Source organism: Neoarius graeffei, chromosome 12 (genome assembly GCF_027579695.1).
Source record: "Neoarius graeffei isolate fNeoGra1 chromosome 12, fNeoGra1.pri, whole genome shotgun sequence".
In the NCBI taxonomy this organism is placed as follows: domain Eukaryota; kingdom Metazoa; phylum Chordata; class Actinopteri; order Siluriformes; family Ariidae; genus Neoarius; species Neoarius graeffei.
Window position 1 is genome coordinate 64,379,857 of NC_083580.1, and position 24,216 is coordinate 64,404,072.

The 24,216-nt window shown below is 41.2% G+C and overlaps 2 protein-coding genes across 2 annotated transcripts; one reads left to right on the forward strand and one right to left on the reverse strand.

Moving 5' to 3' along the window:
* Positions 1-13,068, forward strand: LOC132895509 (legumain-like). The gene is made up of 5 exons (XM_060936216.1): positions 1-91; positions 6,123-6,255; positions 9,003-9,173; positions 9,259-9,326; positions 11,971-13,068. The coding sequence occupies exons 2-5, from the start codon at positions 6,130-6,132 to the stop codon at positions 12,071-12,073; spliced, it is 468 nt and encodes a 155-aa protein (XP_060792199.1). The 5' UTR covers positions 1-91; positions 6,123-6,129; the 3' UTR covers positions 12,074-13,068.
* A 328-nt stretch (positions 13,069-13,396) lies between these two features.
* Positions 13,397-23,961, reverse strand: sdf2 (stromal cell-derived factor 2). The gene is made up of 3 exons (XM_060936215.1): positions 23,729-23,961; positions 20,206-20,402; positions 13,397-16,871 (listed from the first exon to the last, which is right to left on the reverse strand). The coding sequence occupies exons 1-3, from the start codon at positions 23,901-23,903 to the stop codon at positions 16,575-16,577; spliced, it is 669 nt and encodes a 222-aa protein (XP_060792198.1). The 5' UTR covers positions 23,904-23,961; the 3' UTR covers positions 13,397-16,574.
* Positions 23,962-24,216: the final 255 nt, after the last annotated feature.

Genomic DNA, 24,216 nt, shown 5'->3' on the forward strand with positions numbered 1-24,216 from the left:
GATTGGATGAAAGCGGCACCCGCTCACTTTCTGTTTCATCAAAACTGAACAAACTCTCACAGTTTGGATTTCTGAGAAGACTGAAGGCACGGTAAGTTAAAGAGTGTAAATATTATAAGGAGTGTTATATGTAAGGTTATATTAATATTTACAGCATAATTGTATTATTTTTGTCAGAGGGTTTTATTATTTATATACAGAGACTGACAAGTGAGGAAGAATTCAAACCAAGCGCGAGCGCTTTAAATCTTTATGTATGATGATAGTTTACTGGTTTTGACTAATATTTAAAGAGAACCGCTTTATTTTTCATAAATATGGCGTTGTGTATATATGAAGGCGGTTGAATTAATTCCGCTACAGTTTATCCAAAGTGCGTGGCTAGTAAACACGGAAGTAACAGCTCTGTACTAGTGATGTCATGCGCAAACGTGAATCAGAAGAGCCGCCTCCCCACTTTTTTTTCCCCTTTCGCTGCTCAGCTCTGCTCACGGCAGAACTTTGTTTTGATTGGCAGCATGGCGGCCTTGTGGCCAATCACATGTGAGGATGTAGGATCATACCATTATGTGAAAACAGAGAGGGGGACAGACGCGACAGTCAGGTGGAGCGTCTGTCCGTCGCCGTCAGTGAGTGAGACAGTAGACAGCGATGAGGACGAGAGTGCGTCGCAGAAACACGTAAATATGACTGACATCCGTAAACGAAGCAGCATCTGGCTGCAGTTTAAAGATATTGGGAATAGCAGAGCAGAGTGCCTTCACTGTAAAATGAAAATAACAGTAAGAGCAGGCTCCACCACAAACCTGCACAGACACATCAGAACTGTCCATCCCACAGTGCAGTTGGAGGAGAGAGGGCAACTGGCTCAACGTCTACTGACCCTGGCAGAGCATTTTTTAAGGACTAGGAGACCAACTGGTCTGGACAATACAATCACAGGCCCCAGAGTCCATGCGGCTGCACCGCTGCGGCATATTCTGTGATGCAAAATGGTTCACCAATCACCATACAGACAAACACACTACAGTGACTACACAGCTATCAAGAGCAATTACCAAGCACAAATGTTATGTCAAAGACACTCAAAGTTACACAGTCATGACATCGGATTCTGACATCAGCCATCTCATCTCATTATCTCTAGCCGCTTTATCCTGTTCTACAGGGTCGCAGGCAAGCTGGAGCCTATCCCAGCTGACTACGGGCGAAAGGCGGGGTACACCCTGGACAAGTCGCCAGGTCATCACAGGGCTGACACATAGACACAGACAACCATTCACATTCACACCTACGGTCAATTTAGAGTCACCAGTTAACCTAACCTGCATGTCTTTGGACTGTGGGGAAAACCGGAGCACCCGGAGGAAACCCACGGGGAGAACATGCAAACTCCGCACAGAAAGGCCCTCGCCGGCCACGGGGCTCGAACCCGGACCTTCTTGCTGTGAGGCGGCAGCGCTAACCACTACACCACCGTGCTGCCATCTCAGTAACTAAATTTTAGTTTTGTTTTTCTTAACCAACATGATCTTGTGTGTATATCTTATAACATAGATCTTCGTTTTCCTTGTTAAATGTATACTTACATGGTACTTGGTTAATTAATTGCAACTGATTGAACCAAATGATAAGACATAACTTGGTTTAAAATTTGGTCTCCCAGTGAAGCTGGTTTGGCATTGACTAGGAGACCAAATCAGGCCACTGGGAGACCATTTGGTCTCCCAGTAACTATGTTAAAAAATGCTCTGCGCCAAACAGCACAGTATTGATGAGGAGTTGGCTAAAATGATTGCCACTGATTTCCAGCAAGAGACACTGTGTATTGTGGCAACATCTGTTCCTTCGGAGAGAGTCTTCTCAAAAACAGGGCAGATACTAACTGAGAGGAGAAACCGCATCAGCCCATCCAAGCTGAGGCATTTGATTTTTTTTTTGAATGCCAACCTGCCCTGAGGACATACTGTTTGGTTACGTTTCTGTTCTGTGGATTTGTTTGCAGTGTTTTGTTCGTTTGTTTTTGTGTTAAATTAAAAGTTTGATTAAAATATTAAAAGTAAGAATGCCTGCTTTTGTAACAGAACAAATACACAAAATTAGGCAATTATAAGGCTTCTCATAAAAACAGTAAATGCAAAAGGGTTTATCAACACACAAAGCATTCATATTTGCCAAGTTAGGCTAAAATATGAGGCTACAGATGACAATAAGTTGAGCCGTTTGGGAGCCGAAAGAGCCGGCTGTTCTTTGGGAGCTGTGCCACAAGAGCCGGCTCTCTGAAAAGAGCCGAACTTCCCATCACTACTCTGTACAGTCATGTGATTATGTTATGCCGCTTTTCCACTACCAACGCGGCTGGGTTGGGCTGAGCCGTGCCGTGCTGAGTTGGGCTGAGTCGAACTGAGTGGGGCTGTTGGAGTTGCATTTCGACTACAACCGCGCTGAACCGTGCTGGCTGGAAGTGGGTGGACTTAGCGAAAGTGGGTGGACATCACGTGATGTCGTTAGGCGGCGCAAACAGTGACATCAGTGACCTTTTAAGCGGTAGTCTCACGACCCGGATAGTAAACAATAAACATGGAGGACATGGAGTCGTTAGTGTTGCTGGTCTTGGTGCTGTGGCTTGTTGTCACCGACAACGCCAACAGATACTGGCAAGAGCGTATAGATGAGGCGAGGCGCATAAGGCTTCAGAAATTCTCGTAATTCGTAATTTTTCTTCTTCCGGGTTTACGGTGTTTACAGATCCCAGCGTGCTCGCGGGGCGTGTGTGGGCATGTGAGGACACTCCTCCTCACCAATCAGTGCACAGGGGAGTGTCTCCTCACACCCCTAGCCCCACTCGGCTCGGTTTGGCTCGCTTCAGCCCCACTCCAAAACCATGCGAGTTTTGGGTGCTGAGCAGGGCTGAAGCGAGCTGAGTCGCGCCGCTCTGAGGTAGTCGAAACGCGAGCCGTGTCGGGCTGAAGTGAGCTGAAAAAGGGTAGTGGAAAAGGGCCATTAGTCATGGTAGAGGGGAGCGGGGAGACATGGGACAGTTTTTATTCCTAGAAATTAATTTCAACCAATCAGGTTTTAGATGACCTCAGAAGTTAGATGTTGCCCCTTAGAGTAACCTCCTTCCTTTGGAGCCATGAAGCTGGGCACTGCAGCAAGGTTTGTGCAGTTAAATATTTTTGTCAACCAAAACTTGTATTTTCTGTATGCTGGTGAATTCGGGATGTGTTAGGAATTAAAGTATGTCGCCTAGAGTTAAGAGAATATGGTTATGCATTGTCTTGATTTAAAAAAAAAAAATTATGGCGTTTGTGACCGTACGACGTCTGTACATATGTACGTCCTTACAAACGACGTCCATGTATCACCACAGGGAACCCAATCATAAGTGCAAGGCAATGTATCTCAAACACTTGACCAGCAGACAACAAAATTTATATCTTTATTTGCATAAAAGAGATGGTTTTTTATTTGGTGCTTATTTTTAATTTGTTTTTTTTTAAATAATGTGGGATTCTTTTCTAACACCTGTAGCAGCCCTTGGCACTAAGAACAACAGCAGAGAATCTCTGACGGGTGCATATGTGTTTTATTCCTCTTGAGCGCAAGTACAGCATCGAATGCTGGACACCATACACCAAGCACAGTGAAAACTAAAGAAAACAAAATGTAACCTGGTTGTTAAAAAAATGCAAAATTTTGCAGAGTAATGTTTACAGACTGCTCTGAATGTTACACACTTTGCTTTGCTCAACAAAAGGTGCAATCCTCTATAAGTTAGCTGAACGTGCTCCAGTAGCCTCTGCACTCAACGTCTCATGCTAAACCACAGTTCAAGCAATGCATTGAACACAAACAAAACACGCTCAGTAAACAGCGCACACAAACTTTACGTTGTGCATGAATGACCTATCAGGATGACAAACAGCAAAGCTTTATAACTTGCATTACATTGCACATTTCATGGCCATGTCCTACATCTTCATTCTGTAAGCTTTTATTGCACATTCCGGCACACACTGTACAGCTTGGCTATTTATTTAACCCACTGCACATATTCTCTTCTCACACATTCATATCATGACTCTTCATCTTCAGCCTGTGATCTATTTTTGCACGTTCTGGGACATACTGTACAGCTTGGACTTCAAAACAACCCATGCACATACCCCTTAAATATGTCCACTTTTCCTCTGGGCGCTCCGGTTTCCCCCACAGTCCAAAGATATGCATGTTAGGCTAATTGGTGGCTCTAAATTGACCGTAGGTGTGAATGAGTGTGAATGGTTGTTTCTCATTCAGTGGGTTTACATGCACATAGAGAAAATCGAATTTCTGCCGTTGCTCGATTGAAATCGAAGTTCTAAATGCCATGGAAACACCTTAGCTAGGCTGAAATCGAACCGAACTTGATTTCTCGTAATCGAGCTACACGACCTAGATTATGCGATTTTTGCCAAGCTACTTAGTGCATGTATACCCTATCAAGCTACGTAGTCGAGCTACTTACTTCAGCACTGCCCCTTCCGGAAGTGACGAGTGACGAGACCACAAGCGGGAAACACGACAGCCTCGGTCGGCATGATAACAGTAGTAGCGAGCAGCAGAAGAGGTCAGGAGGAACAAACGAAGAAGAGAAAATGGCGAGCAGAAATGTGCACTTCTGGAGCAATGAGGAGACAGAGTTCATGCTCATTCAGCTTAAGGAGTTGAGTATATTAAAATTCATGGACGGGAGAAAAACGCGCAATGGAGAACACGGAACTGATAACTTTGTTTACACTCTTGAATAGCTCTTCTTCATGACGACAACCGGAAGTGTACCAACACGATGGGGCGTGTAGCGCCACCTGTGGCTCGGGTGCACAATGTACCTCACACAATAGCTCGATTTCCTTGTGTGCATGTAGGATTGGATTTCTCTGGCACCCCTGCTGGGACCCTTAGCTCGATTACCGACAGCAGCTCGAGTTGGATGTGCATGTAAACGTACTGTGTGTGTCAGCCCTGCAGTGACCTGGCGACTTGTTCAGGGTGTACCCTGCCTCTCCCCCATAGTCGGCTGGGATAGGCTCCAGCTTGCCGGCAACCCTGCACAGGATAAGTGGTTACAGATAATGGATGGATATTAAAACAATTAGAGTTTTGTTTAGTAGATCTCTAATAATAAAAAAAAGACTTGTATAAGAGATTTTTGGAGGTTCGATTGCACCCTGAATTCTGCAGAGTACCAGGATATTTGAGCTGAACACAAACCTGATTGCCTCTGCCAGGAGGTTAAAATCTGGATGTAGATGAAACCTTTAAATAAGTAATGTCACTAAATGTATAACCAAATTATTGCAGGAACACAAAATGTCTTGCAATGGCCATCTCAGTTTCTGGATTTGTTGTGAATTGAAAACATGTTGTAAGAATATAACTGAACGACAAACAGCAGCTTGAAATGTTCTGGCCACAATAGCATTGCATTTATTTAACATAGCATGTATTACATTGGCAGTATGGTGGTGTAGTGGTTAGCACTGTCGCCTCACAGCAAGAAGGTTCTGGGTTCGAGCCCAGTGGCCGACAGGGGCCTTTCCATGTGGAGTTTGTATGTTCTCCCTGTGTCAGCGTGGGTTTCCTCCGGGTGCTCCGGTTTCCCCCACAGTCCAAAGACATGCAGGTTAGGTTAACTGGTGACTCTAAATTGACCGTAGGTGTGAGTGTGAATGTCTGTGTGTCAGCCCTGCGATGATCTGATGACTTGTCCAGGGTGTACTCCGCCTCTTGCCCATAGTCAGCTGGGATAGGCTCCAGCTTGCCCCTGGCCCTGAACAGGATAAGCAGTTACGGATAATGGATGGATGGATGTATTACATTATATTGCAATCTAACAGTAGGTGCTTGCATTGTGTTGTCACAGATCGCGGAATGGCCATGAGACTACTGTATCGCTTCTGCATCAAAAAAACGCAACCAAGAGCATACTGGTGGAAGGAAAAACATAGACTAATGTAATTCTAGTCTGAATTACAGCTGTGCTTAACTCTCTGTAACAATGTGTGAATGCCAAAAGAGAACACAGAGTGACTAATTTCAAACACTTATTCTTTTTCTCCTCCTCTGATGTTTCTCAGACAAATTATGGAGGTTCAAGACGTTGTGGCAAACAAAGATGTCGCTGTGGTGATTTTAGAGAAGAAGATCCAGAATGCAAAAAACCCTGAGGAAAAAGAGAGATTTGAAAAGGAAAAGTTTGAGCTCCTGCAGGTAACGTGTGATTGGTTGCATGATTACATAAATTACACATCCATCCTCCAGCACAGTAACGGGCAATATAACTTTTCTGCTCTAACTGCTCAGTAACTAGCTAGTTAACTACATGAACACAGCAAGATTTTTTTTAGCTAAAAACATGGTCTCTAAGTTTTCTAGCCATTACATTCCTGCAAGAGTAGTGTGTTTAGTTAGCTAGATAGCATCGCTAAGTTGACTGACTAACAAAGTAAAGGTAACATAAATGCTTCATATTGTATTCTACTCAACTTCATGGCTTGCAGTAACTTACAAATGAATCAAAAGTTTTAAATGATTAGTTACTTTTACCGGCGGCACGGTGGTGTAGTGGTTAGCGCTGTCGCCTCACAGCAAGAAGGTCCTGGGTTCGAGCCCCGGGGCCGGTGAGGGCCTTTCTGTGTGGAGTTTGCATGTTCTCCCCGTGTCCGCGTGGGTTTCCTCCGGGTGCTCCGGTTTCCCCCACAGTCCAAAGACATGCAGGTTAGGTTAACTGGTGACTCTAAATTGACTGTAGGTGTGAATGTGAGTGTGAATGGTTGTCTGTGTCTATGTGTCAGCTCTGTGATGACCTGGCGACTTGTCCAGGGTGTACCCCGCCTTTCGCCCGTAGTCAGCTGGGATAGGCTCCAGCTTGCCTGCGACCCTGTAGAAGGATAAAGCGGCTAGAGATAATGAGATGAGATGAGTTACTTTTACCACTTCAGAGATCATTGTGTTCTAGTATGAGTAAATTCACACCTGAAGTGTTTATTCCTTTTATTGACTATTTTCACATTACCCATAATGTTTTGCACCTTGGGGGGTTAACGTGTCACACACCGGCTGTAATCGTTCAAATTTAAATCTCCCTAAAACCTTCAAAGAAGTGTCAAAACTAAGTAACCAAAGCTTAAAGAAATCTGCAAAGCCTTTTCTGTGGACTTTGCGAAATCAATCGGTAAAAAAGCGCTTGTAAATATCATATCGAACGCTTTGAACATCTTTACTTCAGGTGACAGTCAGCAGCCGCCTTCATCTGTCAACACGGGTGTTCCAACAATTACTTACCTACACAAGTTAAAAGATTGACACTGATCATAGAAGAATCAACAGTGAAATTGTTGATTCTGAAATATGAAATTGTAAGGAATTCACTGTCAAGTAAACACACTAAAGACAGCAGAACTCTTTTTTTTTTTTTTTTTTAAGTTTAAGTTGATTTCCTTCACTCTGATTTTCCTCAAGCTCATATGCTACCAGGTTACAACAATCTTTGAGCTCTTAGAGGAAGCTGTTAGGATGACGGAGTCAAATACGACATTCGATCTACCTACATAAACGCTAAAAGGGGAAGGACACGTAAGCTTACATACACTGCATCATCTGCGCTTTGTTTTGGGAATTGATCCTTCAATGAGGTTGTCCTTTTCAGTTCTTTGATTTGCCCTTGTTTTTCGGTTTTCACACTTTTTATGACTAAACACAAAGACAGAGGGGTTGTAGGTTTCATGACTTGGATCATCAGACTTTTACTCCACCAGTGAAGTGTGCAGAACAATCACGTAATGTCTGTTGGTGTAAAATTGACAGCGAATTCTGTTTAAGCACGCTTTTTGACACTTGGCCTCTTTAGGTATTCTATAAAACTTTTAAATCAGGAAAAGTAATTTTTCCCCATGTGAATTCGAAGAAATGACTGAGGTTATCTGATTTGGTAAACAAATATAGCATCTGATTACACCACCCCCAAGGTGCAAAGCATTATGGGTAATGTGAAAGTAGTCAATACCACACAAGTTTGCAAATGCTGGACATTTTTTTTTTTTTTTATTTTACTTATTACCATAGTTGTAATCCATTAATAGTTGTGTAAATATGAAATATCTGTGAAACAGTTTAGTTCCCGTTATCACTTACAACGGTTATAAAAACAGTAGCTCCCCAGCGAGGCCCCCCCCCCAAAAGTTGATAAGACAACAATCAGCTTGTCATGTTACTGAGAAACTGTAAAGTCCTCTGTCCTGAAGATTTCCCGAGCTGAAAACTTGAAGGAACAGTTTTACCTCTGACCGTTAGTTTTGACGCTGGAGACTCCTCCCTAAAAAAGTGAAATAAATGTCTTCTCATAGAAAACTTCAGCATATCAACAATGACATGTTTTTAATCTGTGTGTGGAGCAGCCACCATACAGGTCCTTTTGTAAGTGGTTATTATAGAAATAATAATAAGAATCATCATCACAGGGTGGGCGGCATGGTGGTGTAGTGGTTAGCGCTGTCGCCTCACAGCAAGAAGGTCCGGGTTCGAGCCCCGTGGTCGGCGAGGGCCTTTCTGTGCGGAGTTTGTATGTTCTCCCCGTGTCCGCGTGGGTTTCCTCTGGGTGCTCTGGTTTCCCCCACAGTCCAAAGACATGCAGGTTAGGTTAACTGGTGACTCTAAATTGACCGTAGGTGTGAATGTGAGTGTGAATGGTTGTCTGTGTCTATGTGTCAGCCCTGTGATGACCTGGCGACTTGTCCAGGGTGTACCCCGTCTTTCGCCCGTAGTCAGCTGGGATAGGCTCCAGCTTGCCTGCGACCCTGTAGAACAGGATAAAGCGGCTAGAGATAATGAGATGAGATCACAGGGTGACAGTCATTTCTTGCCAGTTCTGGTCCTTCCTGTTTGTGTAAAGTAAAAAAAATATATTTATTTATTTTTCATTCTTGTATACTTTTTTGCAATATATTTTTCCCCCTTAGGGAAGAGAGCTGGTCATAAAATCTATGAAACAAATAGTGGCAAAGTGCACAGACTCCCCTGAGGTTGCCGAACGGGTTTTGAACGGAAAAAGCCAAGCCTACTCGCGCCCGGAATATAAAGAAGTTGCTGAGTACTACAAAGGAAAGTGCTTTAACTGGCATGAGTCAAAGGTAGAAATCTCACATTCTTGCTGCAAATGTAGACATTCACAATGTCATTCTGCCTGTTTCTAAACTGCGTTTGTTGAATTTTCAGTATCAGTCTGCGATGCACCATCTGTACCTCTTCGCTAACCTAATTGAGGAGAAAGTTACAGTTGAACGGTAATGTCCTCCAGCTACTGTGTGTATGTACAGTATACATGTGTGTGTCACTGGTCACTTTAATAGGAACTTCTTGTTGAGTCCAACGCTACGTTCACACTGCAAGGCTTAATGCTCAATTCCGATTTTTTTGTGAAATCCGATTTTTTTGTGAGGTCGTTCACATTAACAAATATATGCGACTTGTATGTGATCCTCAGTATGAACGAAAAGCGACCTAAAAGTGTTCCGCATGCGCACTGCAGGACACGACGACGTCACACGCAGTGAGCATGGCCAGTGTTTACGGAAGTAAAACCGCCCGGTTGCGGTATGACTCATCCAATCTAGCTTGAATAGCTGCATCCCCCCAAATGGAAATCAGCTCCCTAACCTCTGCGTCCTTCCATTGAGAAGATTCAGAAACTTCACAGCCCGAAGCGTCCCTCGCATTGATGTCATGCGCAGGGGCGCAGATACGTTTTTTGAACTGGGGGGGACAAAAAACTGGGGGGGACAAAGCTGCCAGCAAACCAACCCCAACCCCGATATGCCTGTCAAACTTGTTGTTAGTAACCATAGCAACCAAGCTCGAGCTCGCAACCTGTGCAGTCTGCGCAGCTCAACCAACCGAATATCAGTCTTTGTTTTGTTTTATGTGAGTTGTTGCAACTATATGTAGGCTATACACTGCTGTGCACCTCAATAAACCGAATGGTAATTAGTCTTTTGATTTTTCCGTGAGGTTTGCCTTATGCAAAGAAAGACAGCATAGACGTTTTTTCCTCCCTATAAGTAGGGGGGACCGAACGAGGTGAATTTAAATATGACTCGTCCCACCCTCTATCTGCGCCCGTGATTATGCGCCATATTGTTGTAACTTTTTTGAGAGACCCACCGCCTACTTCAGCGCAGAATAGTGACGTTTGTGGCTTGTTGATGACGTGTAAGTCGGATGAATGCGACCTGGCGGTTCAGACTGAAGTCGCATATGAAAAGAGCGGATAGGAATCGGAATTAGCACCACATATCCAAACGGCCTGGGTCGGATTTGAAAAAATCGGATCTGTGTCGTTCATATTGTCAATAAAAGATCGGATACAGGTCACATATGGGTGAAAAGATCGGATTTGAGTCACTTCAGCCTGCAGTGTGAACGTAGCCCAAGAGTCCTGTTCTTGGCTGCAGGAGTGGAACCCAATGTGGTCTTCTGCTGTTGCATGCTGAGATGCTTTTCTGCTCACGACGGCTGTAAAGAGTTGCTACGAGTTACTATATCCTTCCTGGCAGCTCGAATGAAGCTGGCCATTTTCCTCCGACCTCTCTTATCAACAAGGCGTTTCCACCCACAAAACTGTTGCTCACTCAGTGATGCTTGTTTTTCGCACCATTCTGCGTAAACTCTGGAGACTGGTGTGTGTGTGTGTGTGTGTGTGTGTGTGTGTGTGTGTGTGTGTGTGAGAAAACTAAGGGTGGCATTGCAGGGTAGGGTCACGATACGATATGTATCGCAATACACTGTACATTATCTGACATTTTGGTAAAATGTCATTCAAAAGACAAAAACAAGAAAAGTATGGTTGAAAATGACTACATACTGTGACATCTTTCTATACTGGGTCATCATTTGGTTTGAAATATCTCCAAACTGGAGATGTGTACCCAATCGGAGCATTTGCTATGAGCATTTTATCCTTAACTTTTCTAACAAATATGATCGGATTTGTGAAATATGTCAAATAACTACTGATTAACTAGTCACGAGTGAGTTATCACCACACTACCTTAAGAACGTAAAGCAGAAATGATAGATGGCGCCGGGTTAGAAATGAAATCTTGCATATGCACATCTGCTTCCAATAGATCCCTGTTTTAAGTAAGTGTGATTTTGCGAGATCCAAAATGGCGGCCCCCATTGTAAGAAGCTTCGGAGCTGAACAGAAGTAAAGATTGTGAGTTCCTTCAATGAAAATTGTTTTAAAACAAAGATGAACGAAATGACCAGTTAGGGTAAGGTATCGCGATACTTGTGGATGATACAATACACGGATCGTGGCTGTAGAAATCGTGATCTCGGTGAATCATGCCAGCCTTAGTGAAAACCCCAGGAGATCAGCAGTTTCTGAAATACTCAAACCACCAGTCCATCTGGCATCAACACCCATGCCACAGTGAGTCACAGAGATCACAATTTTTCCCATTTTGATGTTTGAAGTGAACATTAACTGAAGCTCTTGATTTGTATCTGCATGATAAAATGCAGGGCAGCACGGTGGTGTAGTGGTTAGTGGTTAGCACTGTCACCTCACAGCAAGAAGGTTCTGGGATCAAGCCCAGTGGCTGGCAAGGGCCTTTCCATGTGGAGTTTGCATGTTCTTCCTGTGTCTGTGTGGGTTTTCTCCGGGTGCTCCGGTTTCCCCCACAGTTCAAAGACATGCAGGTTAGGCTAATTGGTGACTCCAAATTGACCGTAGGTGTGTCTCTATGCGTCAGCCCTGCGATGACCTGGCGACTTGTCCAGGGTGTACCCCCTTCTCGCCCATAGTCAGCTGGGATAGGCTCCAGCTTGCCTGTGACCCTGCACAGGATAATCGGTTACAGATAATGGATGGATCTCATCTTTTGATAACTATCTTACATTGCTTTCTTTTCCCCTTTTTCTCAGGATTAAAAATGCAATTGATGAAGTGGGTGGTGCCATGAGGGCTGAAAAGGAGCTGGAAAAATCGGAGGAAAAAATGGAGGACTGCCACACCAAGAGTGAATGAAATGGTCTTGATCTTTTTCAGAAATGTTTTCCAGAATGCTCCTTCAGTATTACTTAGTACAGATTATTTTGTCACTACACTTAAACTGACAGGGCTCTAGTGATTTAATTACTGCTGCTTTTGCTTGAAAGTGCAATCTGGCTCAGTTGAGAGAACAGTGATCGAGACCCTCAGCTAATCATGCAGGCTCTTGCTACATGTTAATCCTAATGATCCTTAACTTTACGCTTCAAAGTGTCTAAGTTCATTTTAAGACATCCAGGAAGTATAATGTTGATTTGGAATCACTGGACTATTAAGAACAAACAGGATATTTCTTACTCATCCAAACACCATCAGTTGTGAAACTGTGAGAGGAATTAGCTCTGGCAAGCACAATAGTCATGTGACTTGTGTGCTGATCAAGTGACTCCTTTGCGTGCATTTTTGCCAAAGTTACTTCCTAACATCGGTTATAAAAGTGGATAACACTGAAATGTCTTGTTTTTTTCTTTTAATAGTCCAGTGATTCCAAATCAACATTTTAAAATATTTTACGCTTCAAAGTTTAGGCGTGGCTAAAACGGACCAAAACAAAAGCTAGTTTAGAAAATGGAATTGAGAGATTCTGTAGTCGTCAGTGAGCCATTTGCCTTTTTTAAACTTGTTTGGTTTGATTTACTGAAGTTACACAACCACTTTTTTTTTTTTTTTTTTTTTTAAATAAATGACTCCTTGTCATGTGTTTCGGCCTCCTTGTGTTGCAACATCATGAATTTAAAAGTTTAGATTGCATTACATATGGTTTTTTTTTTTTTAAACATGACTCCTTGTCATGTGTTCTGGCTTCCTTGTGTTGCAACATCATGAATTTAAAAAGTTTAAATTACATATGGTGCTTAGTAATCGTGGATCTGAACCCAAAGACTGGAGACGTGTGAAAGTGTTTAAATGATCAATGTGTAGAAATCCACAAAAAATTAGGTCATAATAAAAGAAGCATTGTTTTACTTTAATTTATTGCTATTTCTCTTTTTAGTCTTCTACTTCTATACGCATCACTTTACAGTTTAAATTATTGAATATGGTATAGTATTCAAGTGATTAAATATAATGCCTCCTAAAGCAAGTTACCATTTCACTTAATTGTAGTTGTTTGAGTGTATTCAATATACATTAGTCTTTTAATCATGGCCACAATCGGATATTTTTCGTATTTCTAAATTAGTACAGATCGTCTTATCTTTAGACATTGTGATTCAAGTAGTAAGTCACGTTGCTGCAACTTACGCTGAGTAATTAGCATTCTCCTTCAAGCATGTGATTTGTAAATGAATATTTTACACAAAAAGACCATTTTAAGTCCAAGATCATTTTATTTCAAAACTGTCCCAAAACTTAAAACCAACATGTCTTACATGCACCATGTGCAAATTCAGCAATATATACTGTATTACAAAATTTTGTACCAGTGGCCAAATACACTGATGGTCAGCTGCAAAATTATTGGCACTCTTGGTAAATGTGGGTTTTAAAAAAAAAAAAGCTCTAAAAATATCCTTTTTTTGTGGTTAATAAGCATAATTTCACACTGAGAAATCTAAGCTGTAACTGAATTTTTTTTAAATTTATTTTTAAACCTATATGCAGCAATTATTGGCACTCAAATTCTTTGGAACAAATTGTAACTGAAGCATATTTACTCTTTGACCTGAGTGAAGAGAACAAGGGAAGGGAATAATATTGAAGCTGACTGAATATACATTAACATTAGTATATGCAAGATTTTCCATGGCTTCATGTCGGAGTAACAGCAGGGAAGAGGAAGCCATTTACTAACAGACTGTATGACTTTCAAGTGGCCATGTTTGTAATACAGTACATTCTTTGAAAAAAAAAAAAAAACAGGAAAAAAAAATTCACATGGATCCAAATTAATCTCTAGCATCTCGGTCTAGTCGGTGTTTTGAATCCCAGGCAGTGAGTTTGAAGGTTTTTGGCTTTTTAAACATAAGACGTGATAAAGCAATGTTCTTATGGCAAACATTTTATTATGGGAAGACTGCAGCAATGCTTTCTTTTAAGTTATTTTCAGTTTGGACTATGGCACACTAACTACTGTAGTACCTTTTTAGTGTATTTGCTTTTAAAAAAAGCTTCTTGTAGCACTGTAGTGATTGATGTACATATGTGAAACAGTTTTAACGTTGTTAGGACACCTTCACATATGCAATATTTAGTCTGGTTTATTTAAAGTGCCATTCATCCAATACTAAAAAGTGACTAAAGAAATAAACAATATGAACTACATTTATAGCACCGTCTCAGCACAGGTTTAAAAACTTTTTTCTAATTTAAAACACGTACAATCTTACACCAAATTGAACAGAACAAATGAATAGTACAATTTCTAGCTTGGAGAATCGCGATTCAATTTTGGAGTTTCTACAATTGTCAGGGTGAAATACTTGCTCTAGTATATTGCTCTCTGTCTGCATTATAGAGAAATTACAAAGCAAACTTTGTATTATCTATTACTACTAATTAAAAAAAAGCTAATTAAAACACATTGATGAATCATGTTCAATCTGTTAGCTGTTTTCTTATTCATTTCAACGCAGTTAACTAATTTCTTATCAAGTGTTGAGTTTTTGTCAACTCATTACAATACTGAATTGCGTGCACTGGACAAGCTGGTAGCCCAATGAATTAAAACATAAATAACATGATCTAAACAGCTTGAAGAACACTAGAAAAAGAACTTTAACCATTGCACAGTGTTCACAATAAAACGAATAATACTGCAATGCTAATACAAGGCAGCTCTTCTGTCATGTTTCTTGTGTGAGAGATAAAGGCATGAAGGGAAAACATAATACACTTTGCGCTGAAAAATGTGCTGCCTCGTAAAATCTAGCATCCAGTTAGAAGTAAATACATGCCAAAGATTTTACACAGGAAGATATACACAGTTGTGTGCAAATGTTTGTATCCCCTAGATATGGTTTCTTAATGTTTATTTATTTTGCAAATTATCTACAAAAATAGAACGTCAAACTGGTCTGAAAATAACCACGTCATTTTGGTGAAATATATTTAGTTACTTAAAGTCGAGGTGTCAGAGTAGGTTATAATCCTGACTTATACTTGTTCTGTGTACACCTACACCAGATGGCTGCCATGCGTGTCTTATGATCATTTACAGCGATGCTTTTTCACATCCTCAGAAATTAACGCTACATCTCCGGCATCAATGGGCAGTAGAGCACCGTGTCCGTAACTGATTAAACAAAATAAGGTTGCATACACATGTATGATTCTAGACAGTTATTAAGTACTAACACTAATCAGTTTACCTATTATGGTTAGTGTTTGAATTTTAATAACCTCTCATGAAGCCTACAACCCTACTCAAAGGTCTGTTTTGCAGATTTCTAGGATTAATAAATACTTACTTTTGAATGGAAGGTCAAAGTTTTCGATCTGAGACTCTGATAATGACAGCAATCACGACAACGGCGGCGGAAAGTTTTAGAGCTCATGTGTGTGTTTAATGTAGCGGTCCATGAAATTTCTGAACATTTTACAGTTGAACTTGGAAAGCTGGGGTCTCATTTATCAAAGTGTGCATCAAACAAGTACTTAATTTGTGCATAAGAGCCACCCATCATACTAATTAACAAATGAGTGTACACAGCTATACGCAATCACCACTGATAAATCCTACACATTCGAAACTGATGTGCTTGTGTATGGCCTCTCTCACTCACACTGATGTGATATAGAAGCACAGCATAGTCAGTTTACCAGCTATTACACTTTTCTATTACTAGGGTTTTTGCATACATATGCTCAGGCGTATTTGGAAATATACACACATCCTCACACACAAAAGCAAAACCTGGTAAATTCTATTCCATGCATAGAAACATGTGTACGCGGTTCCCACATGAAACTACGCAGACACGGTTGATAAACGAGGCCCCTGATGGACAGCAATGTTTTTGGCACTGATGTGCCATCTAGTGACTGTCATTTTAATTGCCCAGATGTACATAAAGTAGGTAAGTATTGTATGTGAACAATGCCTTTCCCAAGCACCAGTGCAAGTCACACATCAAGTATAAACCATGCCTTTTGGAGGGAAAACAAATTTTGGCTGAATTTTTTTTTAGCAGGAATATGTGAAAGTTTTTCCCAGACTGCCACACGTTAACAACTATCTTCTTCATTTTGTCCTAAAGGTATGCAAACTTTTGCACTCAACTGTATATATGGCCAATATGTTCATGTGTGTATTCATTACCAATGTGCTACACACTCGGCTAAGCTTAATTACTGCTGTTGATAAATCTTCTAAAATGTCCAACTTATTTAGATATTTTAAAATCAGGATGAATTTGCGGAACAAAAAGGTTACGCATGGAGTCTCTGTGCTCTTCATGTCACTGTGCAGTCACATTTTAAGTGAGGATGAAAAACACCGTGCAGTCAGACAGATAGTTTGCTGCCGTGAAAGCAGTCAGAACTCAGTGTGTGTTGGACTGTTGAAGTTTTTGGGTCCCGTTTCGCTGGGTTTCATAAAAATACCCTCCATCGCTTTCCAGTAGCTGTGCTGGCTGCTGTCGGTCATGGCGTGCACTTCTCTCTGGCCGTGGATAGGCCTGCCGTACTGCTCACCCGTCACTGACAACAGCGCTTCTGTGGCAGTGTGCTGGAAACGCACCGACTCGTCACGCTGCCAGACAGAACCCCCACATAGAACAGTCCACTCATCCAGATGGTCACCTTCACCATCCTCTCCGAAGGCACTGACTTCCTAAGGCATTGATGAAATAAAAACACTTTAGCAAGCAATTCATTTTCAGCCAATCTTCAGATAGTTCCTTAAACAGCATTATTCGGCTACATAATATTTTGCCAAACAAAGAAGCCTTTTGTCACATGTACACTCAAGCACAGCGAAATTCCTCCTCTACATTTAACCCATGCGAAGCAGTGAACACACACATACACACCCAGAGCAGTGGGCAGCTATGCTACAGCACCCAGGGAGCAGTTGGTGATTCGGTGCCTTGGTCAAGGGCACTTCAGCCATGATACAGAGGGAGGGGAAAGTGCTGTTTATTCACTCAACTCCTCTCACATTTTTCCTGCTGGTCCCAGGAATCAAACCGACGACCCTTTGGGCCCAAGGATGCTTCTCTAACCTTCAGGCCATGGATGTCTCCAAAGCAGAACTAAATGCAACACTATCATCAGAATTGCTTATTTTATATTGTAAAGATTGGGAGATGCACAAAGAGATTACAAAGTAGAGAATATCTGTACTTCCGAAATGCATGCACAACACAGTGACCTTAAAAGGATAGTTCGGGATTTTTTACATGAATCTGTATGGCATCCCCATCAATAGTGTTGTGCAAACACACTGACTTACCCCTGACAGCATCCTGTGAGTCCAGTTCTTGTCCAGACAAAAGTAGTCCAGCAAGTTTGTTGGGGTCACGAAAGTAAAACGTTTTTCGTCTCAAAACAGTATGTGTTCAAAAGAGTGATATATTTGCATCACAAAACCGTTGCCAAATAAAAAGTCAGACCTCGAAATCGCTTGGCACTATTTTCTCTCCCTCGGTATCACTGCGCGCTGCCGCCAGGTGACAGCCACGGCTGTTTCATTCATTGTTTTAGTGATGGGAATTTCGGCTCTTTTTCGGGAGCCGGCTCTTTTGGCTCTTCTTACTATAAGGAGCCGGCTCTTTCGGCTCCCAAACGGCTCCTGAGATTTTATTTTTGATTTAATTGCTGCAATTAACTAGTTAATTAATTACATTATTATTTATATTTTATCAATAGGATGTTTTCCATTTTATTTTTTAGTTTTTGTAGCCTTTGTAAAGTATAGCAGTGTAACAATGTTCTAGCTATAGAAATAAAACTTACTTACCAATTAATAAGTTATTTTCTCACAAACATAATGCAAAACTGTGTTATATTACCAATATAAAATACACAGAAGACATCAACTGTTTATCCTTTATGGCTTTATTTCACACTCGACCTTGAACAAAATGCCACAAAATAAATTATGAAGTATAAATCAGGCCTAAGAAACTATGAAGCAAAGTTGGAAATTATTTTAACAAACACAGAACAATGTGCAACAAAATATGTGGCACCTTGAGCGCATGTAAAAAGAGAAAAAAAGTGCCGCACTCTGCTCCACCAGTAATGAGAAGCCGCTGGAACAGCAAATATGCTCCTGTTATAATGACTGCTGTCTCGTTGTATACTGCAGATTAATCTGGCCATGCCAAGGCGGTTGCCGACCGAACCTGTCAGTTTATGAGCGACAATTTATATCATGAGCTTTAGGAATTCACGGCAACAAAACAATGATCACGATTGTCAAATAGACAATCGTCCTTCAGCTGAGCTGAACTCTGTTTCTCTGTCTCTCTCTCGCTCTCTCTCTGAGGCACCTAAGGACAAAAAACTGATTCGGTTCCCCAACTCGGCTCCCACCGAAGAGCCGGCTCCCGTCGTTCACTTCAAAGAACCGGCTCTTTGAACCGGATCGTTCGCGACCGACACATCACTATGTTGTTTACTGCTAGCAAAGTTAGCGACAACATGTCTGACTACGACGGTGAAATGTGTGCGGAGATTCAGCCACATCTTTGTTGCTACAGCCTGGATAATCGCAAGTGTGCACCATTTTCACAAATATATTATTGTATAGGTTATAGAAGGTGATAAATTTGTCGCTGTTCTTGTTCTCAAATTAGCTCGTTAGCGCCGCTGATCTGAACTCCTAATCACTGCCAAACAATGGGAAAGGTGTTGATTCCTGCGCAGATGTCAACATGACAACGCGCAGTGATACCGAGGGAGAGAAAATAGTGCCAAGCGATTTCGAGGTCTGACTTTTTATTTGGCAACGGTTTTGTGATGCAAATATATCACTCTTTTGAACACATACTGTTTTGAGACGAAAAACGTTTTACTTTCGTGACCCCAACAAACTTGCCGGACTACTTTTGTCTGGACCAAAACTGGACGAGAACTGGACTCACAGGATGCTGTCAGGGGTAAGTCAGTGTGTTTGCACGACACTATTGATGGGGATGCCATACAGATTCATGTCAAAAATCCCGAACTATCCCTTTAAAGCCACTCTTTTTCTTTTACCCAAAACTTTTGGGCTCGTTTCAATTTTTGTGCCTTTTTTTTAAAAATGTAGCTGTGACAGTTTTGACAGAGTGACGCGACACTGAACGATGTACAAACATACCCAAGTCAATTTTCAGACCTTCAGGTACGATGAGATGGATTGCAGCACACATGTACAGTGGTGCTTGAAGGTTTGTGAACCCTTTAGAATTTTCTATATTTCTGCATAAATATGACCTAAAACATCATCAGATTTTCACACAAGTCCTAAAAGTAGATAACAAGAACCCAGTTAAACAAATGAGACAAAAAAACATTATACTTGGTCATTTATTTATTGAGGAAAATGATCTAATATTGCATATCTGTCATATTTATGCAGAAATATAGAAAATTCTAAAGGGTTCATTCACAAACTTTCAAGCACCACTGTACCTTTCATCACTGAAACTAACAGACAGTGAACAGACCAGTACACCAGTTCTGGGAACGGGAAACACATCTGCTAAATGGGACAAAGCGGAACACAGTCTAAAATCTCTCAAATGAGCTGCTACGCTTTACACTGTCTCAGCTGCTTTTTATAGGGTTGCTCTAAAATTTCACAAGATAGTATCCGATAGCATAACTCCTGCGGGATCTACTTTTGTTTGAGGCAATATCTTTATTAATGTCATCCTGCACCACCAAAACCTCATGGTCATGAGATGCTGTTGCTAGAAGCCTCTTCCAAAAAGGTCAAATAAACATTTTCATACTGAAAATTTCACCACATCAATGATTACATGGTTTATAATAATGTATTAGAATGACTGCATTCATATAAACCTACAATTTGCCTGTTATAGAAAATTAATCAATATCACTTTTATACATCACTGCATACTGTATGTAATGTTATTTCTGGCCAATAAACAGATTCTCTCTTTATGTATTAGTTTTACTTGGAGAGCAGTGAAATGTCTGCAGTGCTTGTAAACCTGGTTGGACGACAGCGGAGATGCGAAGTAATGGCTGTGTAGATTTCGGCCCGTGTTCACGTGCGTGAGCCTGATGTTCTGGCCACATCTGACTGGAGTCCCTCGATGACAACCAGCCCCACTGGTGCCACGCACGCTCCAGTAACTGTTGCTGTCTTCCACTGTGGTCACTCCAGTTACCGATTGCTGGCCACTACCTGAGACGCATAAAAACATAAGACAACTTTACACAGGAAAATTTAACTATAAACATATTTTCCTTCTTGAAAATGGTGTATTTCTAAGGAAAATATGCTCAACATTTTTTAAACACATTAATCATACATTTTAAATGGCTTTCAAAAGTTCACTCACTCATTCTTAATTGTTATACAGATTCTGGATATATCAACGCTGCAATAAAGCAATTTATAGATCACATCATTCACTATGATTATATGAGTCTTATACCAGAGCGCCGTTTTCTCAGAATTGACTTCATTTAGTATAAATATGGAGGTGAATACAGGAGATCGTGTGCACTGATTAGTCGAGACATTTCGGACTATTTCTCGATAATCACCCTGAGCGACTCGGCAAAACGGCAGCTAAGCACTTCGTCACCGTGAGGAAGAATTGCAAATTATGAAAGATGCTGCTACTTAGTTTGGTCTAAAACTATTCAAAGGTAAGGTGGAATTGTGATTTATTTTATCCATTTCAAAAAACTATTTTATGTGAGTGGGCGTAGATAAGTGATGCAAGCCTGCACGTGCATTTATTACAGTGGCATGCCGCTTTTGAACTTTGAAATAAATAATTTGTTTTAATACAATTTAAAATAATCACCTGTGTATTTATACTAAAATAATTATCCATCTGTGGATATCGGTGAATAATAACTTTGACTTCATCTCACTTATTACTCACCGATATTCACTTCACCTTCAGCGAATAATTGTTATATAAAAAGCATCTCTGATAGTAGTTCTGACTGCGAAATCAATCTCAGGCTTATATATAGATAGAACGTACAGTCCCAGTCAAAAGGTTTGTACACCCCACTCATTCATAGGTTTTTCTGTATTTTGACTATTTGCTAAATTGTAGAACAATACTGAAGACATGAAAACTATGAAAACATCTGGAACATATATGGAATTATGTGGTAAACAACAACAAAAAAAAAAGTGCTAAAAAAGAAAAAAGTTGTGCCTTGTCAAAAGTTAAGGCGGCAAGAAATTGCACTCATTAATGCATCTGAGATTAAACACTACAAAGTAAATAATAAAAATACAGTAAATAGCTCTATTCCGCAACCATAGTAACCCATATTATATCAAGAATCACTCAACTAAGTAAAGAGAAACGACATCCATCATTACTTTAAGAGATGAAGTGACTTTTAATTAATAAAAAAATAAAGAAAAACATTGAATTAGAAGGTGTCTCCAAACTTTTGACTGGTACTGTATGTGTCTTCTTTCATCAGTACAATTGGTTTTCATTGGCAAATACTGAGTAATAAAAACACTTTAGGATGAATATAATCTGTTTCATGTCCTTCATGTTTCTGTTTCATGCAAGGGTCTTTCTGTGTGGAGTTTGCATGTTCTCCCTGTGTCCGCGTGGGTTTCCTCCGGGTGCTCCGGTTTCCCCCACAGTCCAAAGACATGCAGGTTAGGTTAACTGGTGACTCTAAATTGACCGTAGGTGTGAATGTGAGTGTGAATGGTTGTCTGTGTCTATGTGTCAGCCCTGTGATGACCTGGCGACTTGTCCAGGGTGTACCCCGCCTTTCGCCCGTAGTCAGCTGGGATAGGCTCCAGCTTGCCTGCGACCCTGTAGAACAGGATAAAGCGGCTAGAGATAATGAGATGAGATGAGCGTTTCCTGAGAGGTTTACCAAATACCATACCAATTCACCAATGGCTAGCATTTGTAATTTATAAATTAATGACTCATGAGACAAGATTTCTTACAATATAAACTGCTATAAAAACTGTTGTTCCCTCAACAGCCTCTTTTTTCTCTCTCAAAGTTAATAAGGCCAAAAAAAAAACCACCTCACAGCTTGTCAAACAGAAAGTGCCGGAAAACGTAACTTACACTACAAAGCAGTGACACTGGAGACTCCTTCTCTAAATGTTAAATAAACATGAATCTCCTGACAGAAACATTATCCCCACTTATATCAACAATGTGTTTTAAACACTTTTTTTAAATTCATTTATTATCCTTACATTATGTAGTCTGTCCACCCTGTGAATGAATGAGCTGTTATTGTATAAATCAGGGGTTTTCGTGGGAGAGTCAGCCCCCCCTCAGAGAGCAAATAAACAACAGCGCTCCCCTTACAATTTTTGTTGTTGCTATACTTAATGTTCCATTCATATTTTTAAAAAAAAATGGTTGTTGTACGCATTTTTATTTTCTTTTACACATTTTCAACATATGAGCTTTATTAAAACCTCTTTTTTACACATTTTCAACATCTGTGCTTTTTAAAACATCCTTTTTACACATTTTAAACATCTGTGCTTTTTAAAACCTCTTTTTTTTTTTACACATTTTAAACATTTATGCTTTTTTTTTTAAACATCTTGTTTTACGGGCGGCACGGTGGTGTAGTGGTTAGCGCTGTCGCCTCACAGCAAGAAGGTCCTGGGTTCGAGCCCCGTGGCCGGCGAGGGCCTTCCTGTGTGGAGTTTGCATGTTCTCCTCGTGTCCGCGTGGGTTTCCTCCGGGTGCTCCGGTTTCCCCCACAGTCCAAAGACATGCAGGTTAGGTTAACTGGTGACTCTAAATTGACCGTAGGTGTGAATGTGAGCGTGAATGGTTGTCTGTGTCTATGTGTCAGCCCTGTGATGACCTGGCGACTTGTCCAGGGTGTACCCCGCCTTTCGCCCGTAGTCAGCTGGGATAGGCTCCAGCTTGCCTGCGACCCTGTAGAAGGATAAAGCGGCTAGAGATAATGAGATGAGATCTTGTTTTACACATTTTAAACATCTCATAGCATCATTAGCTAGCACCTCTTGGCAGACAGCACACTGTGGCAGTGGAGCATCTTCAGATCCAGTCCATGAAAATCCAAACTTTAAATAATCGTGGTCATACTTTTTTTTTTGCTTGGCCCAGACTCTGTCTCCTCACTCACTGTAGCTTTAGGTACTAAAAATCGATCCATTTTGTCTCTGGCAAAGGCTAGCTGAAGTTCGCTAAATGTCCACCGCAACTTATTCTAGCTTATGTTTCCTCACGTTGCGCCCCTAGGGGAGGCGCGCCCCACACTTTGAACAGCCCTGGTATAAATGATACCGGCGCATGAATATAAAGCTGTGATGCGTCTCACAGCCGGAACTACTGTCAGAGCTGCTGTCGCAAATGAATCAACACTTCCCAACCAATCAAAATTCAGAAGCGTTATAAAACCACCAACAACCATTTAAAAACACCTGGCCAGCTTAGTTTGTCTCTAGTCAATGTAAATACTATGTGACACTGATATTAAATCCAGTCATGTAGCAGAAACCTGTTGACTCACCGGAGCCGTAGCGCACATCATGAGAATGGAGTCTGACGTTATGCTGGACGTTGAGCAGCTTCACCACCGAGCCGCACGTGACAAAACTTATTTCCGAGCCAAAGGAGACGCTACACACACATGACAATAACAGCGACACCCATAAAAGCAGCAAGGGTACAATATGTTTTCCCATTGCCGTAACTTTAACGTCTAAATTTTCTGAAAGACAGAATCAGAGCAACGTCATCACAGAAAACTAACGAAGAAAAAGAAGACGCACGTGCTGCTAGATAGTGCGCCCTCCTGTGGTCTGGAGCGGGTTTCTGAGCTCATAGCCTCGTCAGAGTGAAGCCATCTGGCCGCCATCTTACCACTCTCATCGCATGTATTTGGCTCGTGTGTTAAATCGTAGTATCCGATCAAACTTCATCTCATCTCATCTCATTATCTCTAGCCGCTTTATCCTTCTACAGGGTCGCAGGCAAGCTGGAGCCTATCCCAGCTGA

What these genes read in the sequence shown, in the direction of transcription:
- LOC132895509 (XM_060936216.1), top strand. Translation starts at nt 6,130, where the DNA reads ATGGAGGTTCAAGACGTTGTGGCAAACAAAGATGTCGCTGTGGTGATT. An exon ending in AAAAGTTTGAGCTCCTGCAG is followed by an intron (nt 6,256 to 9,002) that starts GTAACGTGTGAT and finishes TTTCCCCCTTAG; the next exon opens with GGAAGAGAGCTGGTCATAAA. An exon ending in GAGAAAGTTACAGTTGAACG is followed by an intron (nt 9,327 to 11,970) that starts GTAATGTCCTCC and finishes CCTTTTTCTCAG; the next exon opens with GATTAAAAATGCAATTGATG.
- sdf2 (XM_060936215.1), bottom strand. Translation starts at nt 23,903, where the DNA reads ATGGGAAAACATATTGTACCCTTGCTGCTTTTATGGGTGTCGCTGTTA. An exon ending in TGATGTGCGCTACGGCTCCG is followed by an intron (nt 20,403 to 23,728) that starts GTGAGTCAACAG and finishes TATGCGTCTCAG; the next exon opens with GTAGTGGCCAGCAATCGGTA. An exon ending in CTCCGCTGTCGTCCAACCAG is followed by an intron (nt 16,872 to 20,205) that starts GTTTACAAGCAC and finishes TCAATGCCTTAG; the next exon opens with GAAGTCAGTGCCTTCGGAGA.